The 22286-nt window shown below is 36.4% G+C and overlaps 1 protein-coding gene and 1 pseudogene across 8 annotated transcripts in view; both read right to left on the bottom strand.

Annotated features, from left to right (window-relative positions):
* SRGAP1 (SLIT-ROBO Rho GTPase activating protein 1) overlaps nt 1-22286 on the bottom strand; it is a 387180-nt gene that overhangs the window by 160555 nt on the left and 204339 nt on the right. For all 8 annotated transcript variants that reach the window (XM_077111283.1, XM_077111280.1, XM_077111281.1 and 5 more), the window contains one exon: nt 10479-10541. In XM_077111283.1, the coding sequence (XP_076967398.1) occupies nt 10479-10541 (63 nt within the window). The remainder of the gene's footprint in view (nt 1-10478; nt 10542-22286) is intronic.
* On the bottom strand, nt 1276-9871 carry LOC143642641 (OCIA domain-containing protein 1 pseudogene; annotated as a pseudogene).

Genomic DNA, 22286 nt, shown 5'->3' with positions numbered 1-22286 from the left:
ATACCTAATTGTAAAGTAATCACGTTAAAACACTGAATGAAGCTGCATCTTAGCTATAGGTTTTTTGTTTTTTTTTACTATTATTATTACTTTTATTTTATTTCTCTATATTAACATTCTATATCTTTTTCTGTTGTGCTGCTAGTTCTTCTAAACCGATGTAAATGTACTAAGAAACGATGATCATGCATCTATGTGATGATGTTAAGAATTACTGATTGCATATGTAGAATGGTATGATTTCTAAATGTTGGGTTAATTTCTTTTTTTCCGTTAATTAATAAAAAAATAAAATAAAAAATACTCCATCAAAAAAAAAAATTTAGTTCATATAGCTCACTTCGTTAAAAAGACAGTCTTATCTGTGGTTCACAAGTACCAATCACAACTAATTCTCAGATCACAAATAGAAAATGAAAACTCCAAGCAAGAACCAGGGAGTATTGGCATTAATTAGCAGAATGTCCTAGAAGACATTTATATATATAAAGTTCTCATCAAACTGATGTCCTCAGAGATCTCTGCAATGGAAATTTTATTACTCTGGAACATTTTGGCAGGAAAATAAAGCCACGTTAAATTAGCTATCTAAGACTCCAAAATCAGACTGTGTCTAAGCTAAGATTAGATTTCAGAAGTTGTTGGAGGGAGTCAAATGATCCCAGCACCTCTTTTCTTTCCATCTAAGTATCTAGTAATCAAAGCCAGAGGAAGGATATATGGAAACCCTTTGCAGCCCAGGAATCTCCAAACAGACTGCTTTAAAAAAAGTTCTCCAAGTGTCAACATGGAGAATGTGGTATTCCAATGAGATGTTCAGTTTGGGGCATAAAAATTTTTTTTCTAAAATACGTTTTTTTAATTAGAGATATTAAAGGTATACTGAAAAATCATACAGAAAATACATGATGCCCATATCCCTCCCTCCCCCATTATTAAACCTTGCATTAGTGTGGTATCATTGTTAGAATTGATGAAAGAATATTACTATAATTGTATTATTAATTATAGCCCATAGTTTATGGTCTAGGGTTCACTGTTGTACAGTCCTATGTTTTGTTTTCAAAATTTTATCCTTTTAATACATATGTCCCAAAGAATGTGCTATTCTGAACAGATATTCAACTTGGTAGCTTTTTACATGTCCTTATACACCATATTTCTCTGTGTTCAGTGTACTGTTCTGAGACCTGGGCCTCTCTGTAGTCTATCTCAAAGGAACGAATTTTCATTTTCACTACAGAAATATGTATTTCAAATACTTAAAATGCCCTTAAGCTAACATAAATACAAAAACCAGAAATAAATAAATAAATAAAAAACCTCTACGAGGTTCAGAGAAAAATCTTCCAATATGAAATGCCAAATATCTTGGGCCCTTTTCAAATGACTTTTCAACCTTGCCTTCGGCATGTTTCTTCTCTGTAGAAGAATGCATTAGCTCCTGTTTGTGGGAGGCTCACAAAGTGCAGCCAAGAAAGCATTCTTCAGCAGACCTATAAGGACGAATTTTCATATTTATTATGAAATAATAAACAGTGTCTTTCCCCCCACGTTTCTAAAAAATAATTAGCTCTTTTTATTTTAACATTTTAAAGGGCTGGCATGGATATGTCTGTGCATTCTGCAGCCCTATATTCCAAATAACTAGTATACAAGTGTTCTAGTTTGCTAGCTAGAATGCAATATACCACAAACAAAATGGCTTTTAAAAAGGGGAATTTAATAAGTTGCTAGTTCACAGTTCTAAGGTTGAGAAAATGTCCCAGTTAAAACAAGTCTATAGAAATGTCCAATCTAAGGCATCCAGGGAAAGATACCTTGGTTCAAGAAGGCTGATAAAGTTCAGAGTTTCTCTCTCAAGTGGAAGGGCACATGGCGAACACAGTCAGAGTTTCTCTCTCATCTGGAAAGGCACACGGTGAACACGGTCAGGGTTCCTCTCTCATCTGGAAGGGCACATGGCAAACATGGCGTCACCTGCTAGCTTCTTCTCCTGGCTTCCTGTTTCATGAAGCTCCCCAGGAGGAGCTTCCCTTCTTCATCTCCAAAGCGCTGACCGATGGACTCTGCTTCGTGGTGCTGCAGCATTCTCTGCTCTCTCCAAATCTCCTTCATTCTCCAAAATGTTTCCTCTTTTATAGGACTCCAGAAACTTATCAAGACCCACCCAAATGGGTGAAGACATGTTGTCACCTAATCCAGTTTAACAACCACCCTTGATTAAATCACATCTCCAGGGAGAGGATCTGATTACAGTTTCAAACATATAGTATTGAGCAGTGATTATTTTGCCTTTATGAAATGGGATTTAGATTAAAACATGGCTTTTCTAGGGGACATACATCCTTTCAAACCAGCACAACAAGGTGTTCAGTAGCCGCTTGGCTTGTAACAGGACTGCCTTCATCCTCAATTTCTATTTGTTAGGCAAAATCAGAGATAGAGTTTAGAAGGAAGAAAGCAAAGGTGAATGGGAGCAAATCATGGATGCTTAACAGTAATCACTCTGTATATGAACACAAAGCTAAACAGGTGGTGTTGACACATATAACAACTAAAGCTAAATGAAAGATTATGGGCCAGAGAGGCATCTGGAATGAATGTCCTAATATTAAAGCTGAGCTGTGTTTGCCCCATTTTGTAATCCCTATCAACTGTCTAGAAAGTGCCATCAAGTTTTCACAAGTGTCAGAGTTTAGTGGGAAGAATTTTATCTATGAGCTTTATCTATTCTTTAGAAGTAGGTTCTACCCTTTTCCTCCCCCTACCTCCCCTGCATACCTTTCCCTATGAGCAGCTGTCCAGTAAGGAAAGGATGGGCTTTGGGGGCAGATTGGGTTTATATTTTGCATCATTCATTTACCTTCTGTGTGCCCATGAGCTAGTTATTTTAAGTCCCAGTTCCCTACTTGTAAAACTGGGATTAGCAAAACCTACCTCATAGGGGTGCTATGAGAAATGAATGGGATAATGTGTATGTAAAAGTCATGGTGCTTGCCTCATACTAAGGGTTCAAAACAAATCTTCAATTTCTCAGTTCTTTTCCTCTTGATTTCATGGAGCCTTAAGATGGATTATCTCTTGACTCTGGCCAACCATGTTTGCCACTGATGTTTAGAGAGTGTAACAATCAATTATATATAATTAACAATCAATTTCACGTGGATTTATCACTATGATCTCTGTTTTACTCTCTACTGGAATTTAATGTTTTAATCTCTACTGGAATTCACTTACTGAGAACACAGAGTCTCCTTATGCCAAATGCTGAGCATAATGCTGTAAAGCATAGGCATAGTCAAGAAACATTAATGTAGGACAAATAATTGTTTCTACTAAAATACAGCATAAATCCCTTTGAGATTCTGGTGTTAGTGGGCAGATTTAATGCCTGAAACCACTGGTTCATGTTCAGCCCTTTGACAGACTGATGAAGACACATTTTACTTTGAACTTCCCCAATCTTCTGGATAACCATTTCTGTTTTGTTTTGTTGGTTTTTTGTTTTGTCTTTTGTCATGGTCAGGTTCAAGTGTCAACCTGGCCAAGTGGTGGTACCTGCTTGTCTGGATGGGCAAGTGCTGGCCTGTCTGTTGCTATGAGGACATTTCATAGAATTAAATCATGATCATGGCAGCTACATACACAGATGATTCCATTTGTAATCAGCCAAGGGAAGTGACTTACTTAATAAATGATGCTTAATCTAATCACTGGAAACCTTTTAAGGAGGATTCAGAAGAGATAGGTCCTCTCCCTGCTTTGGCCAACGAACCTCTCCTGCGGATTTCGTCCAGACCCTCCATTGGAATCGTCAGTGTCACAGCCTGCCCTAGAGATTTTGGACTCCACATTTCCATGGTTATGTGAGACACTTTTATAAATATTATATTCACGAATATTTCCTGTTGATTCTGTTTCTCTAGAGAACCCTAACTAATACACCTTTTTACTTCCCTAGTGCCACAATCACAGTGCTGTTCCCATTTGCTATCGATTCAATTTTCTTAGGGGAATTTACCTTCTTTTCTCTTTTTATACAAAAGTAATATGAATCCATTAAGGAGAAAATATATATATTTTACATAAATGTGTAAAAACTTCATCATTTATCTATCTATAGACAGACAGACACACATACATATATATATAAAAAGCATCTGTAGTTTCTATGACCATCATTTCTGCTTTCCACATTCACTCTGTGAGGCAGAGAAGGAGATGTTAGCATCCTTACTCCACTGATGATGAAGTGAATGACAATGATGGTGATGAAACTAACTACTAACAATTATTAAGTATTTACTATGTGCTAGGCACTGCTCTAAATGCTTCATCTGTATTAATTCAGCTTTAATTTTTGTCTTAGCAGTTATGTCTGCCATATTTTACACTTATTTGTTTACTGTCTCTCTCTCACTAGACTATGAATGCCTTGAGAGAAGGTATTTGGTCTGCTTTTATTCAGTGCTGTATCCTCAGTACATTTAACAGTGCCTGACACTCAGTAGGCATTAAAAAATGTTTGTTGCATTAATGAATTAATTTTCATTATAACTTTAAGAGTTAGGAATTATTATGGTTTCCATTCTACAGAGGAGGAAACTGCGACCCAGAATCTCACTCACAGCCAAAAAGGCTGTGATTTGAGCACTGGCCTTTTCCCATTATGCTCTGATGCCCTGCCAGATGCCTAAAGAGACTAAGTGATTTCCCACACAACTGCAGTTAATGGAGCTGCGATTCAAATACAAGTTTGTTGACTACCGGTCCATTTTTTTTTTTTTGGCATGGGCAGGCTCCGGGAATCAACCTGGGTCTCTGGTATGGCAAGTGAGAATTCTGCCACTGAGCCACCGTTGCACCGTGCCAGTCCATTTTCGTTTCACTACAGCATCAGACTCTCCTTGATTTCTTAACCCTTCTCCCAAACTTGCTAATTCTAACTTTTACCTCTCTTCCCAATCTTAAACTCAAAAGGAAGTTAATTAGCAGACTAGACTCAGAAAGGGACTCTTGGTGTATTGGTCTCATCTGCTGGATCATTTAAATGAACACTTCTAAGGAGTACAGTTTGTCATTGAGCTGTGTGTTCAATTTCTCACCTATACTTTTGTTAAAGCATTAATACCATTAATTCTAAATATATATATATTCTAAATATATATAAATTTATATATATATAAATGAACAGGTGATAAACTGCTTGAATTCTTTGTGTTTTGGGGAAAGATCTTAGGAAATGGCTCCCCAAAACTATGACATTTTATAGATAAAATGACAGTAAAGGGCACAGGCTCTGGAGTCAGACCTAGACCTGAGAACTCATTCTACAACTTACTATGCAACCTGGGACAAGCCCCTTAGCTCCTATGAGCCTTAGTTTTCTCATATGTAAAATGGGGATAATGATAGTAACTACCTCACAGAGATGCTGTGAGGACTACATGATACATTGTGAGTAATGTACTTAGCATAATTACTAGCACATACATAGTATGTGTACTAGCAACTCTGGCAGGCATGGCTAGTTAGCTACAAATATCCCCCTTTTCTCTCAAATTAACAGAGCTCCCCAGTTTTAACTGATTGGCAATGAGCTAACTTGCTAAAAGATTATAATTCCCAGTCCTTCTGGCAGCCTGGTGGGTCCATGTTCCCAGTTCGGTCAATGAGATCTATGCGAAAGTCTTATGTGGAACTTCCGTTCAGTCTCTTTAAGAGACAGGCACTTGCCCTTATTCCCTTTCTCTATTCTGCTGTTAGGAATGCAGATGTAGTGGCTAGAGCTCTAGCAATTATATTGATCTATAAGGACAAAGGCTACAATTAGGTTTTTCTGAGCAGTGGATTAGGAGGACCCTGATTCCTGGATGGCTCTATATTGTCTCCATACCAGCCCTGGGCTGCCGACTTCTGGGACTTTTATGTGAGAGAAAGTAAACTTCTATTTTGTTTATGACATTATTTTGGGTACCTCCGTTACTCAAGGTTAAACCTAATCCTAACTGACTCAACTGACCCTTGTGGTAGTCTAAGAATCCAAATGGAGGCTTGAAACTATTTTGTGGCCCTGATTCTACAAATTAAGTCCAACTGGAAGCAAACACTTGGAAAACTAGGTGCGTATCTGCATTTCTTCCCTTTCAGAAGCTAATATAATGTTAATGTCCTCTCTCCTCTGAGCAGAAGTCCAGAAGATTTGATAAAACTCAACTCAATCTAAATGATCATAAGACATCTTTTCTACTCTTCCCAGGCATTTGTATTTTATTTGAGACAAAACTCTATGATAGAATGTCGGGCATAATCATCAAGCCTGTGGGAGAAACATTTTTGGGTAAAAAGTTCGCACATAAGGCTGCCCACCTATCCCTAAGGTAGTACTGGTATAAAGAAGTTAATATACTTTTCAAAATGTTCACTCTCAACTCTAAAGGAGTATCAAATGCTGAGAGCAAGGAAGTGGTGAAGATTTGTCTAAAAAGGCAATAAAACAGCATCTTAAATTTCATGAAGTTACATATTTATACTTATTGCTTTGGAAATCATTATTATATCATGAGTTGTACAAAAGTTCTATACATGGTGCAACTCAGTAGGTTATTTGCTCATGATCAAAATATCAGTCAGTGCTTGAACAAGGAACCTAAAGCAATAAATAGTTCCTGAACCCCTGGGCCACTGTTCAAATTATCATCTTTACTCTCTTTACTAATATAAATGGAATATGTATAGTTGTTAGATTTTACTTGAATAAGACAGAATGTATATATAGATTAAATGTGCAAGAAAGTCCAAACATCATCTCCTTTTAGAGTAAAAACTGTGTGTCTTTCCTCAAGGAATATGACCTCTGGCATTGGCTGAACATGCTCTTTGGTTATCTAAACATTTTTTCCAGGAGCTTAAAGTGATTTCTATAGATTACCCAATTCAAATCTCATTACCTGTCTCCTCTATTTCTTAATTCCTAAACTGATTCCAAGAGGTTAAATGACTCTGATAGTGTCACTAATATCTAGTGACCTTGTCTAGAACTTGGCTTCTTCAGGCTTTCAAACTGATATTCATAAGGGTTTTGAGGAGGTGTGAGCTTCTGGTTCAATTATAAAAAATCAAAGACTGTCAGGTTTTCCAAATTATCTATTAAGAGCTTTGTCCATCTTTGTGGGAAAGATTTGGCCCAGTCGAGGGAAGGAAGAGGGTGGGAAAATGGTCAACCAGTTCTTCATTTTTTTGGTGAGGGTTGGAGGACCTTCCATGTTGTGCATTCTCTTTGTGGGATTTGGTGATTAGACCTTTGCTCCCTGAAATCTTGAGATAGGACTCAGAGCAGCATTTTGATTTTGCAGATGAGGGAAATAATACCCAAATATCTAAGTTCAATAACTAAGTCCAATTGGTAGGCTGAATCCAAGAGAAATTCCACTATACACATCCCTTATAGATAAAATCTTCACAACATTCTATTGTCTTTTCCTGTATTTAATGATTAAGTTTATTTCTGCCATTTGCTTTGACTAATATTACCAGTTTCAGATCATAATCAACAGGCTCTTGTTGATGAAACCATGACAAACAGAAGACTTATTTTTTTAAGTATTGGGGCTGACTTATATTTCTAGGTAAAATAATGTGCAAGCAAAGGAAACCACAAGAGAAGTCCTCATCTTAATGGCACAGAATTTCTGCTCATTCTTTAGTAGACTCAGAGGCACAATTCTCATTTAATTTTTAAAATTCTAAACCTTAGGTTTCTAAAAATTTTTGATACCTTAAGTTATCAATAATTAACAAATTATACAAAGTATGGATCTGCAACTGGCCTTGATCATCTAAAATAATTTCATTAGATATTTGGTTTATGGGGGCAAACCTATCAAATGTGGCTTTCACATGTTGAAGCTGTCACGTAAACGTTTATGAAGGAGGAACAAACACACAGAAACTATCAATTTAATATGTAAGTACAGGTGTAGCAATATGCTACATAAAAATACAGATCTAGCACACATGCAAAAATAATTAAAATTTTATTTTATAAAAATATTATCCACTTATAAAAATTTAATGTTATAAGTGCCCTTATTTAGCAGGTGCCAACTGAGCATTAAAAATTATTTAATTCACAAAACTGTATCTTACATACATGGTCTTTTAGCAACAAATGAAAGTCGTGAAACAAGAAACATATTTTAATAATAAGTTTCAAGTTAATTTGTCTCTTGTAATTTGTAATCTTGTAATTGCAAAAATTGCAATCCTTTGCAATTAAATGCAAATATTATAGCTGGGGACAAATTAATTCTCAATTGACAAATGCTCATTAAGTAATTCTCTCTTTTAAAATAAAAACTCCTCAAACTTCACCAAAAGGAATTTTTTTTTTGCAGGTTTCTTGACATTTTTTTTTTTTTTTTTTTTTTTTTTTAAAGAGAGAGGGAGGAAAGGAAGGAAAGACAGAGAAGGAAGGAAGGATGGAAGGAAGGGAAACATTTTTAAACATTTTCTTGTTTTTTATTATATTTTGTTTGTTTTTTTGTTTTTTACATGGGCTGGGGCCGGGAATCGAACCGGGGTCCTCCGGCACGGCAGGCAAGCACTCTTGCCCGCTGAGCCACCGCGGCCCGCCCGGTTTCTTGACATTTTATTTAGCATAAATTCTAAGATGGCCCAGCAAACACTGGAGAAAGCCTTTTTATAATTTTTTGATGTGGAGCTTAACGCTTAAAATTGTGCTTGCTCCCCCTCTCCCCCAATTCAACATGCAGATATCACACATTCTCATACAGGCTGATTCTAGAGCATTACAAACTGATAGTTTTATGAGAGTATCTTTGCCCTGTAATGCTTAAAACAATTTCACAAAACTAAATACTATCATGGTATAATAGCATCATTCATCTAGTTGCCCAAACTGAGTACATTTTCACAATAGTAACATAGAAATCTGTTTTTAAGAACATCAAAATAAGCCAAACCACAATAACCCAGGTTTTAGTTTTAAATAAGCGTGTCTGTGAAGACTGCTGCTGAACTCAAAGCATGCAGATATTAATGGCCACCTAGATGAAGCTGGATCTTGAAACTCCTTCAGTAGGTCCAGTGATGTAATGCTTCACTCATCCCAAGGATCTCCATACTTGTCTACTCTGACCTGGGCAGTATGAACAGTAATACCAGTGGGAGCAGAGTCATTCACGAAGAATTGAATGGAATTGGCTCATAATGAGGAAGCATCTCTTTTTCTATGTTGTCTGCTGCTGAGGATGTCACAAAAGATGAACGACCACTCACACTTGAGTCATATTTTGACTTTTTAGAATAGTGCCCAGGTGATGAAGATCGTTCTGTCTGTCCTGATCATAGAGCTTCTCCAAGAGGGGAATTCTCAAGTTTCTTAAACTTCTCTAGGCAGGTTTTCATATAAGAAAGTATCCCATGATACAAGCAAATATAAGTTTAGGGATACAGCCGTATTTGGGATGACTTGAGAGGATCCTTTTACTAATTAAGCGTTGATTAATCAACATACCTGTTGCAGCCAAAGGCACATATCTGTACCAGAAGCTTTTCATCATTACATTCTGCGAAGACCTTTGTTTCTCAGGTGGAATATAATCAGCCCCTAGAAGGGGAATTGGTCTTGGAACTTCTGCATTTGGTTCTTGAGAATCAGCCCTCCCATTCATCTTTCCACCTGATGTCAATGGTGAGCAAGGGCCCAGACACAACCCAAGAGTGGGTAGGAAAGGGTTGTGGAAACCCAGAGGTGTGCAAGACCATGAAAAGGGGGGAGGAGTGACAGTGAATGACTACGCAGCCCAGATGTCACTCAGAAATCTCCAAAAGAAATTTGTATTGAATGATATGATCATTAAATGTATAAAAATATTTAAATGAGCATATGGCTAATTCCAACTTTGTGACCTTAATGGCTTTAGTTTTTTAAAAAATAAAGTTGTTTTCCATAATTAATTTCTTATGATTATATGCAATGCTCTAAATAAAATTTAAGGCCAGAATACAAATAATTGTAACTTTACTATATTGTCAATAACAAAACAATTAATTTAACTGAAATGGTAAAAAAGAAGAAATTAAAATAGCAGAGTAACACAATTCTAAATTAAGTCCCAGAAATGACTAATCTAAAAATGGTAACAATTTAAAGCAAAATGTCCTGAAATTTAATGTTTGTACAGGTAACATATAATCCAACCAGTTAAAAACATGCCTTTTTTTGGAATCCCTAATTTTAGTTTCTTAAAGTATGCTAATTGCATACATATTTGCGTGTGTGTTTGTGTACAAGGATCCTCAAATTGGGAGGGAGTATAAAAGAAAAACATTTCAGCCAGACAAGCATCCATCGACACTGGCTTGGAATGAGTTCTAATATGAACAATGTTTCTATAAATCAGAATTCTGAATATAGAGTTCTTGCAAAGTAAGAAAGATTATGTACTTACTGTATAAAGCTCATTAAGAACCTTCATTAAATCCTCATGAAGCTGGAATGCAATTTCTTTGCTCTGTAATTAAGAAGAATTTAAGAATATTTAAAAATGCAATCAAAACTTATTTCTAAATTATTTACATCTTAAAAAGCTCACTAACAGAAAATAGAAGAAAGGATGTGACACAGTGGAATGCCCTGCTGTAACTGACATCATCATCCAAATGGCCCTATCTAAATATCAAGTGGTATGCCCCAATGATCAGCACAGGCCGGACAGAAGCAAACAAGTAGACAGCCTGCATGGCTTCCCTGTCATCCAAATCAGACATTATCAAGAAAAAGTAAGGAGGGAGAAGCATTGTGCCGGCTCAAAAGTAGAGCTGCAGAATTAGTCATTTAAAAGATGAACTGCAGCATCCTGTCTCCCAGTATCTTCATGAAGGAATTATGCTGTGCAATTTTCCAAAAAGCTAAGTTAGAACCCAAAGGAAAATGAACTACCACTCTCCAAAATAACTATTTGATGGACTATAATTTTAGTTTTAAGAAATCACTTTGAAAGTAGTGAGACGTTAAGGTCACTTATGGGCCACACACCTTTGCCCCTATATTTATTATTATTATTTTCATTAAGACAAAAAAGCAGAGAGTTTCATTCTCCTACCCAACTGGTAAATCACAGTATTTAAAATATTCTTCCTAGGCTAATACTGAGAGTTTGATAGAGAATATCTGAATTTTTTTTTCAGCAAAATCTGTCAGCTATTTTAAAGAAAATCATATTTCTATACTGTTCTCAGTCCATTATGTAGTCTGCTACGGAGAATGGAAGTTTGTAGCAAGACTTAAACCATATTGTGAGACAAGAGCAGCAACTTCCTCTGGCTCCTTTATATATATATTTCCCACTGGGTGGCTGGTATTGAGAGTAAGGGACATCAGCTCTGCAACCCGTGTCCTGCATGGTGCTTGGGGACTGGGCCAGGATGAGAGTGGGATAAGCAAGGAGCTAAGAGTGCAGGAATTTGAGGAGGCATTCACTCTCACGGTAGTCCTGGCCCTGCTTGAGCACATGGAAAAATTCCAATAAACGCTTGCTAAATTGATCCATAAACAAGATGAAACATATGCAGCCGAAGAGGAGTGGTTACGGTATTAGGACCTCTGTTGAGAGGACCAGCAGGAAATTCCCACAGACCACACCTAAAAACATACTAGGACCCAGATGAAGCAGAGTTTGTCTGCAAACACAAGGCCACTGGATCAGACCTCAAAAAAAAAAAAAAGAGGCCAAACAAGATAAAGCAAAGATTTATAAAAGATAAAATAATGAGGGAAGATGACATCACAATAATTTTTGAACTTTGAAAAGTTCAATAATTACCGCATTGGTCACTGGGTTTTCTTGGAGTGCTGAAGTGAACGCTGCTGTTCATTGGACTGCCTCTAAAATCTGTAAATTGGATTTAAGGATTTTATGTTTTGCTGTATCTCTGATGCATGAAGATGTGGGTTAAGAACTACTCAGGAGAGAAAGCAAAGTCCCAAGTGAGCAAATGAAGCCAAATGAAACTCATTTTATTTCCCCTAAGTCTTGGTTATTCTGAATGTGTACATTACATTGCAATCTCCTATGACTTCAGCTTGGTGTTATTTTAATATCAGATTTCATTCAAGGATCTGGGCCACCAATTCAAAACTCTCTAATGGGATCAAAGGCCACCAAGTAACTCTGCTCAGCTGCCCATATTCAGGTAGCAAGTCCAAAAAGAAACTATTTCTTGGCTAAGACTTTAGAACAACAACAACAAATCCCTTAGGTCCAATTACCTCCAACACAAGAATATTTAAAGTTAGATAGAGATTTAGCCTTGGGGTTACAAGGGCCTTCCAAGCCACCCTAGAACAAATGCCTTAAAACAAGCAAGAAGATTCTTTCTTTCACATTTTATAAGATCTCAGGTAATGAGAAGAAATCTGGCATCAGACACTTTACTTTCTGCCAAGAATTTACTTACATATTTCTTTCACTTTTCCCCAGAGACCCTGAAATATATAAAGTTGGACTGGGAGGCAGTATAGCATAATGCTTAAAAGCACAGACTCTGCTGAGAGATTTCAAACAGAGTTGAGAGGTTATTCTGGAGGTTATTCTTATGCGCTATATAGAGATCCCCTTTTTAGTTTATGGTGTATCAGAGTGGCTAGAGGGAAGTATCTGAAACTGTAGAGCCGTGTTCCAGTAGCCATGTTTCTTGAAGATGACTGCATAATGATATAGCTTTTACAATGTGACTGTGTGATTGTGAAAACCTTGTGTCTGGTGTTCCTTTTATCTACCGTATGGACAGATGAGTAAAAAATATGGATAAGAAATAAACAAATAATAAAGGGAACAAACATTAAAATAAATTGAGTAGACTGAAATACTAGTGATCAATGGGAGGGAGGGGTAAGAGGTATGGTATGTATGAGTTTTTTCTTTTTTATTTCTTTTTCTGGAGAGATGCACATGTTCAAAAAAATGTTCACAGTGATGAATACACACACACACATACACACACACAACACAGATTCTGGAGTCAGAATACCCAGGAGTTTGAGATTTCAAAGACTTTGGATCTCCCTGTGCCTCAGTTTCTGAACTGTAAAATGAAGATAGCCATTTTACCTATCTCATAGGGTTGTGATAAAGGCCAAAGATATGATACATACATACCTCTTAGAACAGTATCTAATTAATACACAGTGAAGTTTCCATAAATGTTGTTATAATTACTTAATTCTTTCCCAGATACTGTCTCATGATAGCAACTTCCTTGAATGAAAAGGCTACCTTGCATTTTTCGTTCCTTTAGTCTCTGATAGCACATATTCCATTGATTACCACTGGGAAGGTTGGTTGATTTAATTTGGTAGTCCTCCCCACTTCCTTCACCTTTAGTTTTCTCCAGGGGACCCCTGGCTTCCAGGTCCACAGGTACTGTGTCTCAGCTCTTGGGCTTTTCATAGTCCACACTCCTTTGCCACATACATACATTAGACCTACCTCCATTTTCGTGGGGTTCCTACTAGCGGTACAGGATGAATTAATGAAACATCCATTTGGAAATGGATAATTCCTCAAGCTAACACAGTAACATATACACAATTCATGAAGGAGGACCTTAGGGAGCAGAGCTGATGCAGGAATTATGTGGAAAGTTAGTAGGATTTTCATCTAGGCAGGTAGACCCTCAGTTATTCTCACAGCACATTACTGAATTTCTGTCTATTTGTTCCCTTTAAACAGTTGTCCAATACTCCATAACTTAGTAAATAGCCTAGTAATTAACCACTTTCTTCCCACCATCACTCTTTGGTCTGTAAAGTTTGTTAAAGAAATGAAGTGTTCTGAAAAAGCATGAGTTCAAGTGACTAGTATGTGAAACATGAATTTACACACCCTTGCAGTCATAGATACTTGGGCCAGACACAGTATCAGGCCCCATGTCAAGTGCTGGGGACATGGTGACAAGGTCCCTGTCCTCGTGACATGGAAACAAAGAACAGGACCACCTCGTATTATCCCTCCTCCACTTTAAACATGTCTCAGATGTATTACAGTAAAAGCAAAAACCAATCTTTTCTTCTGCATACTATTCTGGACTTCAAAAAAGAGCAGTCGTATATGTTTTGCAACACAGTAAGATATGCACAGTAAGTTAAGATAGGCTGTGGCACAGTTAGTACTCTGGCTTACTAGGTTAATGAATCAAAACCCTGTAATTTAAAAATATCTGGATTATTAAAGGGTCCATCAAAATTCAAAAGGCTGAATATGCCCTGGATTCTATTTCATAAAAATTTGAAAACAGTGAATAGACCCTTGACCCTTGAACAAGAACTGTTAAGTAAGAAACTTGATACTGCTATTAAGGAAAGTAATCAATGTTCCCTTTGTATAAGGGAAAAAAATAACTTTATGAAATACTATACATTTGAAATAAAGGTATTTTCTTTGCTATTTTAGATTAGCTGATTAAAATTACTTTTGCACAAGGGAGGAAAGGAAAGTCTCCTTAACTGCCGCAAGGTACAGATTTTGGAAAGGAAAGCGGTTACTTTTTCCTCTCATTCATATAAGTCTATATAAGCTCAAAGAGAGTAAAACTTAAAATAAATTTCAATAGGATTTTGAGACTCTGAGCCAAGATGAAAAAAAATGGTTAGGACTACTTAAGCCCAGAGCTTAGCTCTGAGCCCATTTCCAGTTGTTTACAATCCACTATTACTTTGATGTTTCAAACACATGCCAAATTGACAGTTTTTACATTTTTCCTTTATAAAAATGAATTCAGCATATTGATGAATATTGGAAAGAGAACAGAAGGACAAACTCACCACCACTATTGATTCATTTCCTTCAAGTTTGTTTCTCTAAACATAGATCTGACTTGTAATCATTCAATAATGATAAAGTATATTTTTTATTCTGCTTTTTCCAGTTACCATAAATTTCCCCATGTCATTATGTAATTTTCAGAACCACCATAATTATTGGACTTATAATAACGACCCAGTGAATGCACTATAGCATATTAACCATTCCTCTATTATGGTTTCCAACGTTTCCATTAATCACTGAATCATTTATTTATTTACTTATTCATTCAATCCCACCAATGTTTTCAGTACTCTGAACTATTATCATTTATGCTCATCTGAAGGCCTGTCTTGCATTCCTTAAGAACAATTCCCTGTCATAAAATTACTGGGATATAAGTATGAGCATTTTTAAGATTCTTGATACACATTGGGAAATTGTTTTCTAAAAGTGTTAGAATGAATTTATACTGCTTCCAGGACAACACTGTCACCAGAATCAGAAATCTGGGCTTCTTCTTGAAGGAAAATCACTAACCATACCTATCTTGACTGCTCCATTTATTGGTACTGTTATCGGAATCTTTTTCTAAAATAAAGATCTAATTATGTCCTTCTTCTGAATAAAATCCTTCAAAGACTTGCTAGATTTTTCAGGATAGAGCTCAAATTTCATAACTCACCCTTTATTTCCTCCACTTAAATAGTCTACTTCACTCTCCAAAATTCTAAACCTCATTCTTCAGTCTGATCATCAACTGCTAACTCACAGGTCCTGTTTTCACATTTCTGGGCTGTTGTTCCATACCATCCCCTCTACTTCCCTTTCTTTTCCTGGTATAATCCTATACAACCTTAATCACTACTGTGAAAACTTTCTTCTAAATTCACCTTGACCCCCCAACAAAGAAAGAAATTGGGACTTCTTTGTGAATTTAGAATATATTCCTTTATCATAACCCCTGAGCTGTATAATTTAGTGGTTAAGAGATCAACTCTAAAATCAAACTCCATCTGAATTTTGCCTGTATTTATTCTGTCTATGCACAAGGTAAGTCATTTTGTGAGGCTTCACTTTTCTCATTGGTGCATGAGGATCCCAACAGCTTCTACATCATAGGGTTTTATTGTGGTGGTCCTTAGTAAACGCTTATTACAGAAGTTGGCAAACAGTAAGTGTTAAGCTGATGCTATCCATGATTACCATTCTTATCACAAATGTCTTTCTCTTCTCTCAGAGAGAGACTTTCTATGAGAACAGGGACCATGTCCTAGTCATCCTGGTATTCCCAAGCCCTAGAAGTTTGATGCCTGGCACATTTTTAGGTGCCGGATATACTTTTGTTGCTTGACTGGGATCCAGAGCTGAGTAAGGGATGGTTCCTGCTCTCCAGAGGAGCGGATATGCCAAAACAGCTTTGTGTAAGGAGCACCGTGGAGAGTGCTCCACTGGGTGTGTCCTGCCCAGGATCCCTGTTCCTGGAAGCCTGCAGGCTTGCTCTCTGGAACCTCTCAGAATGGAGGCCGGGCCTCCCAGAAAGGCAGAACAGAGAACAGATTAATACAGTCACATGTGACCACACTGAGTAATCAATCAAGTGATTTATGTGGTTGGATTAAATGACCAATTCAGAGGGCCTCTGGCCTCTCACAGAGGTATTTTTAAGGTCAGTCTTTTGTGAGGTCTAGTCATAGTGAGTCAGAGCGGGAATAAGAGAAAAGAGGAAAATTAAATTAAACATTTTAAATGATTCTAGTCTCTCACGCTTGGCGAGTGCTGGATGTAAATTCTGGTTTAAAGGGATCGGGGCACACTTTCACAGTATGTGTGCCTTTAAGTTTCCAAAACTCATGTTCATGTGTCTTCATAATAATAGATTCCCTTGCTTCACGTATACTCTTGAAGACAAAGGTAACAGCATTGTGCAAAATGCCTGCTGGAGAAAGTTGCTTAATGACCTAAACCAAGCTGCTGGATAAAATTTATAGTGTGGTTTCTGCACATTTTCCTTCTACCTGCCAAGGGACATGGCTTCATACTTAATAAAATCACAACGAAATATCAGAGCATGAAATTAACCTCATGATCCACTTCATTATCAAGGAGAAAATGAACCAGTATTCTTTTAGATAAAACTTCACTCTACCAGTGGAAAAAGTAGAAAAAGTAATAGAGGGAAACAAAAACTTTGTTTAGAAATATGTCAAAACTTAAGCCTAAAGGGAACTATGTGGGGCATGCCATAGAATATTTAATAATGTGATGCTGGGTAAATGTGGCATTCTGCACCCAGGTTAAAAAAAAAAAATCTGATGTTGTTGGGTCTAGCTTGGAAGCAGACAATCTGAAAGGGGCAAAGTCACCTACTCTAAAGTCACTCAAAACCTCTCAGGTATAAACAGCATTTGAACAGACAGGTTAGGATATACAAGACAGATTTAAATCCTACAGGGAATAGATTAGATGAAATAACTATTTTCAGTTTCATTTTCCATTTCCTTAACCTGTTGAAAATCACAGATTTCCATGCTAGGTTATTTTTTCCCCTCAAAATGGTGATAAACTAAAAAAATCTTCAGTGTCACTAAATGAATAATCACTTAGGTATAAAGTCTCATTGGCTGATACATGTAAACATACCCAATTAAACGCAGAGTGAGTTATAAACCTCTGGTTTAGACCAAATATAATTAACTGAAAAATATCAGAAATATATTTCTAGGGCATTATTCAGTATTCTGAACTTTTCCAAAAATTTAATGTCAGCTTTATTAAAATTTCTTAGTATTATGTTTTCCTTAGTACCTGAAGCTGAGTCTACTGATGTATCAGTAAGGGTGATAGGGCTTTTTCTCCTTGTGACAAGGGGTTATTATGCAGAAATCCTAAGCTAAGCAAGTACCCTGTGTGATCAAAAGCTCCCCTTTGTATCACAGTTGGCTGGGGTTAGACCACACTGTGTATGTAGGAAACCCATGACTTCAGCTTTAATAGCATTATGGTAAGAAAAATCTAAGGGTTTTTACAAAAACAAATCAATAAGTAGGAGATTTGCTTATTTATAACATCCACTGAATGAGCAAGCAAAAGGCAGAGATTCATTGAAATATTGATAAAAGTTCATACATTCATTTACTCCACATGCATTCTCTCATTCACTCCACCAGTTTCTACTGAGTGCCTTCAATGTGACTTTGCAGTCTACTGAGAGAGACAGAGAAGGAAGCAAAGCAATTTCAATCTGGTCTGATTTGCGCTTATTCAAACAATTTAAACCAAGTAAAATCTCTATCTTTATATATCACTTGAACTAAATCCAAAATCTTTTTATGAATTGATCTTCAAGAATTTAACCTGATTCAGAAGCTTCTTTTAAAGATTAATATTTAGCCTAACACCACCAATTTCGGAACCACATCTGGTTAATTTTCTTATAGAACTATAGTGGATAAAGTTAAGGTAGCCTAAGGATGAGAAAAAAGAAATTTTCCTGAGGCAAGCATCCTTTTCACCAAAAATTTGGCTCCTCACATGAAACTAGACAAATTTAGAAGACACTGTGACTAGTGAGCAAGTCGACACAGAATAATAACCTATTTGAAGTGGGGCAACTCCTGAACCCGCAAGATGGGTTCAGGGCCAGACTATTTAAATGTCTCTAACTTCCCTAAGCCTGTTTCCTCATCTGTAAAATGGGGGGAAATTACAATACCTACTCTATAGGGTTGTTATGAGGATTAAATGAGATGCTTATATTATATGCTTAATAAAGCAACTAGCATACTTTATTAATACTAACTTCATATCCTTGTATCATCTCATGAAGTTACTTTCTGTTTTTCTAAATACTGATGCAACATTTATTTATATGAACTTTCAAATCAGAATGTCTCAGATATTCAGTTCAACATAATTCAGGATGTACTTTTTGGAATGAATAATTAATGAATATCAAACAGGAGAAAGTACATACTAGAGAACCTTGCAAAGCTACAACAAAGCAGAACTCCAACACTGAGATAGTTTTTGTTGACTTCAGACAGTAATAATTGTTAGAAAGATCTTTAGGATAAGTTAAAACAGGCCTCCACTTAACTTCTACCAACTGGTCTTAACTCCTGGAGTCTTACAGACTTACTCTTAGCCATCTTCTATATGACAGCACTTCAAATATTTGAAAATAGCTATTGTCTATTTTCAAATAGCTAGTGTCTTAACTAATATACTTTTGCTATGCTTTCTAAATATTGCCAATGTCTTCATCTATTCCCTATATGACACAGTTGAAAGAAATGAGAGAGACTTTCCCTTATCCTTCATATAACTATTTAGTTTCTTGAAACTAGTGGTATTTCAGTACACTTTCTTTATGCTTTAAAAACATCTCTTAATTTCCTTAGTTGTGGAGTTGACAAAATGCCAATTCCTCCAACTTGGATTCAAAATTTTTGTGCCCCAACTGCCTTTCTTGAGCTCAGATTGCTGCTGCCCCACTGTGCCATGCCACAGACTATATCTTAACCCCAACCAGCTGTGAAACAGATGTGAGATTTTGGTCCAAACTAAAAAGAGATGGCCTAATACTTCTTTACAGTTACTACTGCTGAGGAGTGGAAAGGCGGGGTGACCAAGACGCCCCACGTAGCATAATTTTCCTCTAGCTTCATTTCCCAGACCAGAATTCCGGCCCTTCTCCTTGCTGTTTTCTCCATACAGAGAAATGTACTTCCCCCCAAAACACTTAAGACCTTAATCCAATGTCACTCTCTTTGGGAAGCTTTTCTCCATCAAAATGCCTTACTCAATTCTCTATGCTCTTAAGGCCTTAGGTTCCAGCTGTGTAAAACCAGTGGAATTTTTTTTTCTCCATTTGTTTCCCTTACTTGATTTAAGTTCATTGGGAGTACAGATTAAGGATTTGTGTCTTACTTTTGTGACTTTAGTACTTACCATTGTGTGTGCCACATAATGGTAATCAATAAAGTTTTGTTGAATGAATAATGAACAGAATTTCTACTCTGTTTTGCAAATACTTCTTTTTTTTTTTAACATTTTTTGTATTAATAAAACCAGTCAATATACAACACAAACATTCTTAACGTATGAACATTCCATACTTTGTGTGCAATCAATGGCTGACAATATCATCACACAGTTGTATATTCATCACTATGATAATTTCTCAGAACATCTACATCACTCTGGAAAAAGAAATTAAAAGAAAAAATTCATACATACCATACTCCTTACTCCTCCCTCTCATTGATCACTAGTATTTCCCTCTACCCAACTTCTTTTAACATTTGTTCCCCCTATTATTTATTTATTTTTTAATCCATACTTTTTACTCATCTGTCCGTACCATAGATAAAAGAAGCACCAGGACAAAGTTTTCACAATCACACAGTCACTTTGTGAAAGCTATATCATTATACAATCATCTTAAAGAAACATGGCTACTGGTACACAGCTCTACGGTTTTAGGTACTTCCTTCTAGCTTCTCTATTACACCTTGAACTAAAAAGGGGTTCTCTACATAACACATAAGAATAACCTCCAGGATAACCTCTCAACTCTATTTGAAGTCACTCAGCCCCTGACACTTTATTTTGTCTCATTTCTCTCTTCCCCCTTTCAGTCAAGAAGGTTTTCTCAATTCCTGAGTCCAGCTCATTCTAGGATTTCTGTCCTACATTGCCAGGGAGGTTTACACCCCTGGGAGTCATGTCCCAAGTAAAGATGGAGAGGGCAGTGAGTATGCTTGCCATGTTGGCTGAGAGACAGGCCATATCTGAGCAACAAAAGAGGTTCTCAGGGGTGATTCTTAAGCCTACTTTTAAGTAGGCTTAGCCTATCCTTTGCGGGGATAAGTTTCATATGAACAAACCCCAAGAGTGAAGGCTCAGTCTATTGATTTTCTTGTCCTCACTGCTGGCAAGAATATCAGGCTTTCTCCAAATGGGGATGTTGAATTTTCCCTCTTTCTCACCATTCCCCCAAGGGCAATTTGCAATTTTTTTTTTTTATTCACTGTTCAAACCACTCTGGGATTTATCGGGCCATCATTCGGGCAAACCTACAAAACCTCATGCCCTACTCAAGATTCCATGTACTTTTGGTGTTCAGTTACATTAGGAGATGCACTGGTGAAGATATATATTTTGTACCAAATAAACATTTTTTGTTTTAATCTCACACATAAGTTAAAGTTTTAAAATATGAATTACCATCTATTTTCAACACCCTGCAATACTGACATTCATTTGTTCTTCCTCATACAAAAACATTTCTAAATTTGTATATTTAGTCACTATCATTATACACTCTAGGCATTCCTAGATTATACCATCTCAGTCTTTATCATCTATCTTTCCTTCTGATTTCATTTGTGCCCCCAGTCTTCCTCCTTCTATCATTCTCACATTCAGCTTCATTCAGTATTCTAACATTATTGTATTACAGTTAGGTAGTATTATCCATTTCTGAATTTTTACAATCAATCCTGTAGCACAATCTGTGTCCCTTCAGCTCCAATTACCCAATATCTACTCTATGTCTATCTCCTGATGACTTCTGTTCTTAACTTATATTCTCCAATTTCATTCATTAATGTTAGTTCATATCTATGAGACCATACAGTATTTGTCCTTTTGTTTCTGGCTAATCTCACTGAGTATAATGTCTTCAATTCCATCCATGTTGTTACGTACTTGTTTTGGAAACACTTCTAAAAAATAAAATGAAAGTAAATGTTACAATGGATTTGTCACAACTATTTAGGGGAATCACAAGACCCTGCCAAGTTACGAAAGATAGCTATTTTAGTAGCCCTTGCAATCTTCATCTTTTGTACTAGAGAGAAGAAATTTTTGTGGACATGTTTATTCAAATGAATGCATTAGCCAGTTATGGTTCTATGTGCTCACTTGAGACTTCTGAAGTTTAAAATTTTACTTTAAAAAGTAAAAATGTGGCATATATTTATTTATTATCAATTATTGAATGTAACTAGTTTTAATTAATATAAGTAGTTCATATATCCAGTGTCAAAATGTTCTATGTTTTTATAAGTTACAAGTATTTTGGTGGTAAAAGTTCTGCCTGTTTTCATTTAACTCTTTCTCTAATAATGAAAACATTTTTCCTTCCCTTGGCTGAGATTTAAAAGATATTGAAATGAATCTCACAGCCATATTCAGTAGCACCTTCTCTCCAACTGCATATTTTTTGGTTGCTATCCTCCAAGATGTCATAAATGTTTCTTAAATCAAATATTTGTATATGTGCAATCTTCCCAATATGGCATTTCTTGCAGCTATTGGAAATCTTTTAGAAACCTACCATGTGGAATTAAACATAGTCTTCAACTAGTACAAAACCTTGGAGAACAACCAGAATACTGTTCTTATATTACTTTGGAATTTGTTCATCTCAACTGCAGACACTTCAAC

This window comes from Tamandua tetradactyla, chromosome 7, assembly GCF_023851605.1.
Source record: "Tamandua tetradactyla isolate mTamTet1 chromosome 7, mTamTet1.pri, whole genome shotgun sequence".
NCBI classification, from domain to species: Eukaryota; Metazoa; Chordata; class Mammalia; order Pilosa; family Myrmecophagidae; genus Tamandua; species Tamandua tetradactyla.
The sequence above is the reverse complement of the archived record's forward strand: the minus strand, read 5'-3'. Positions and strand labels throughout refer to the sequence as shown.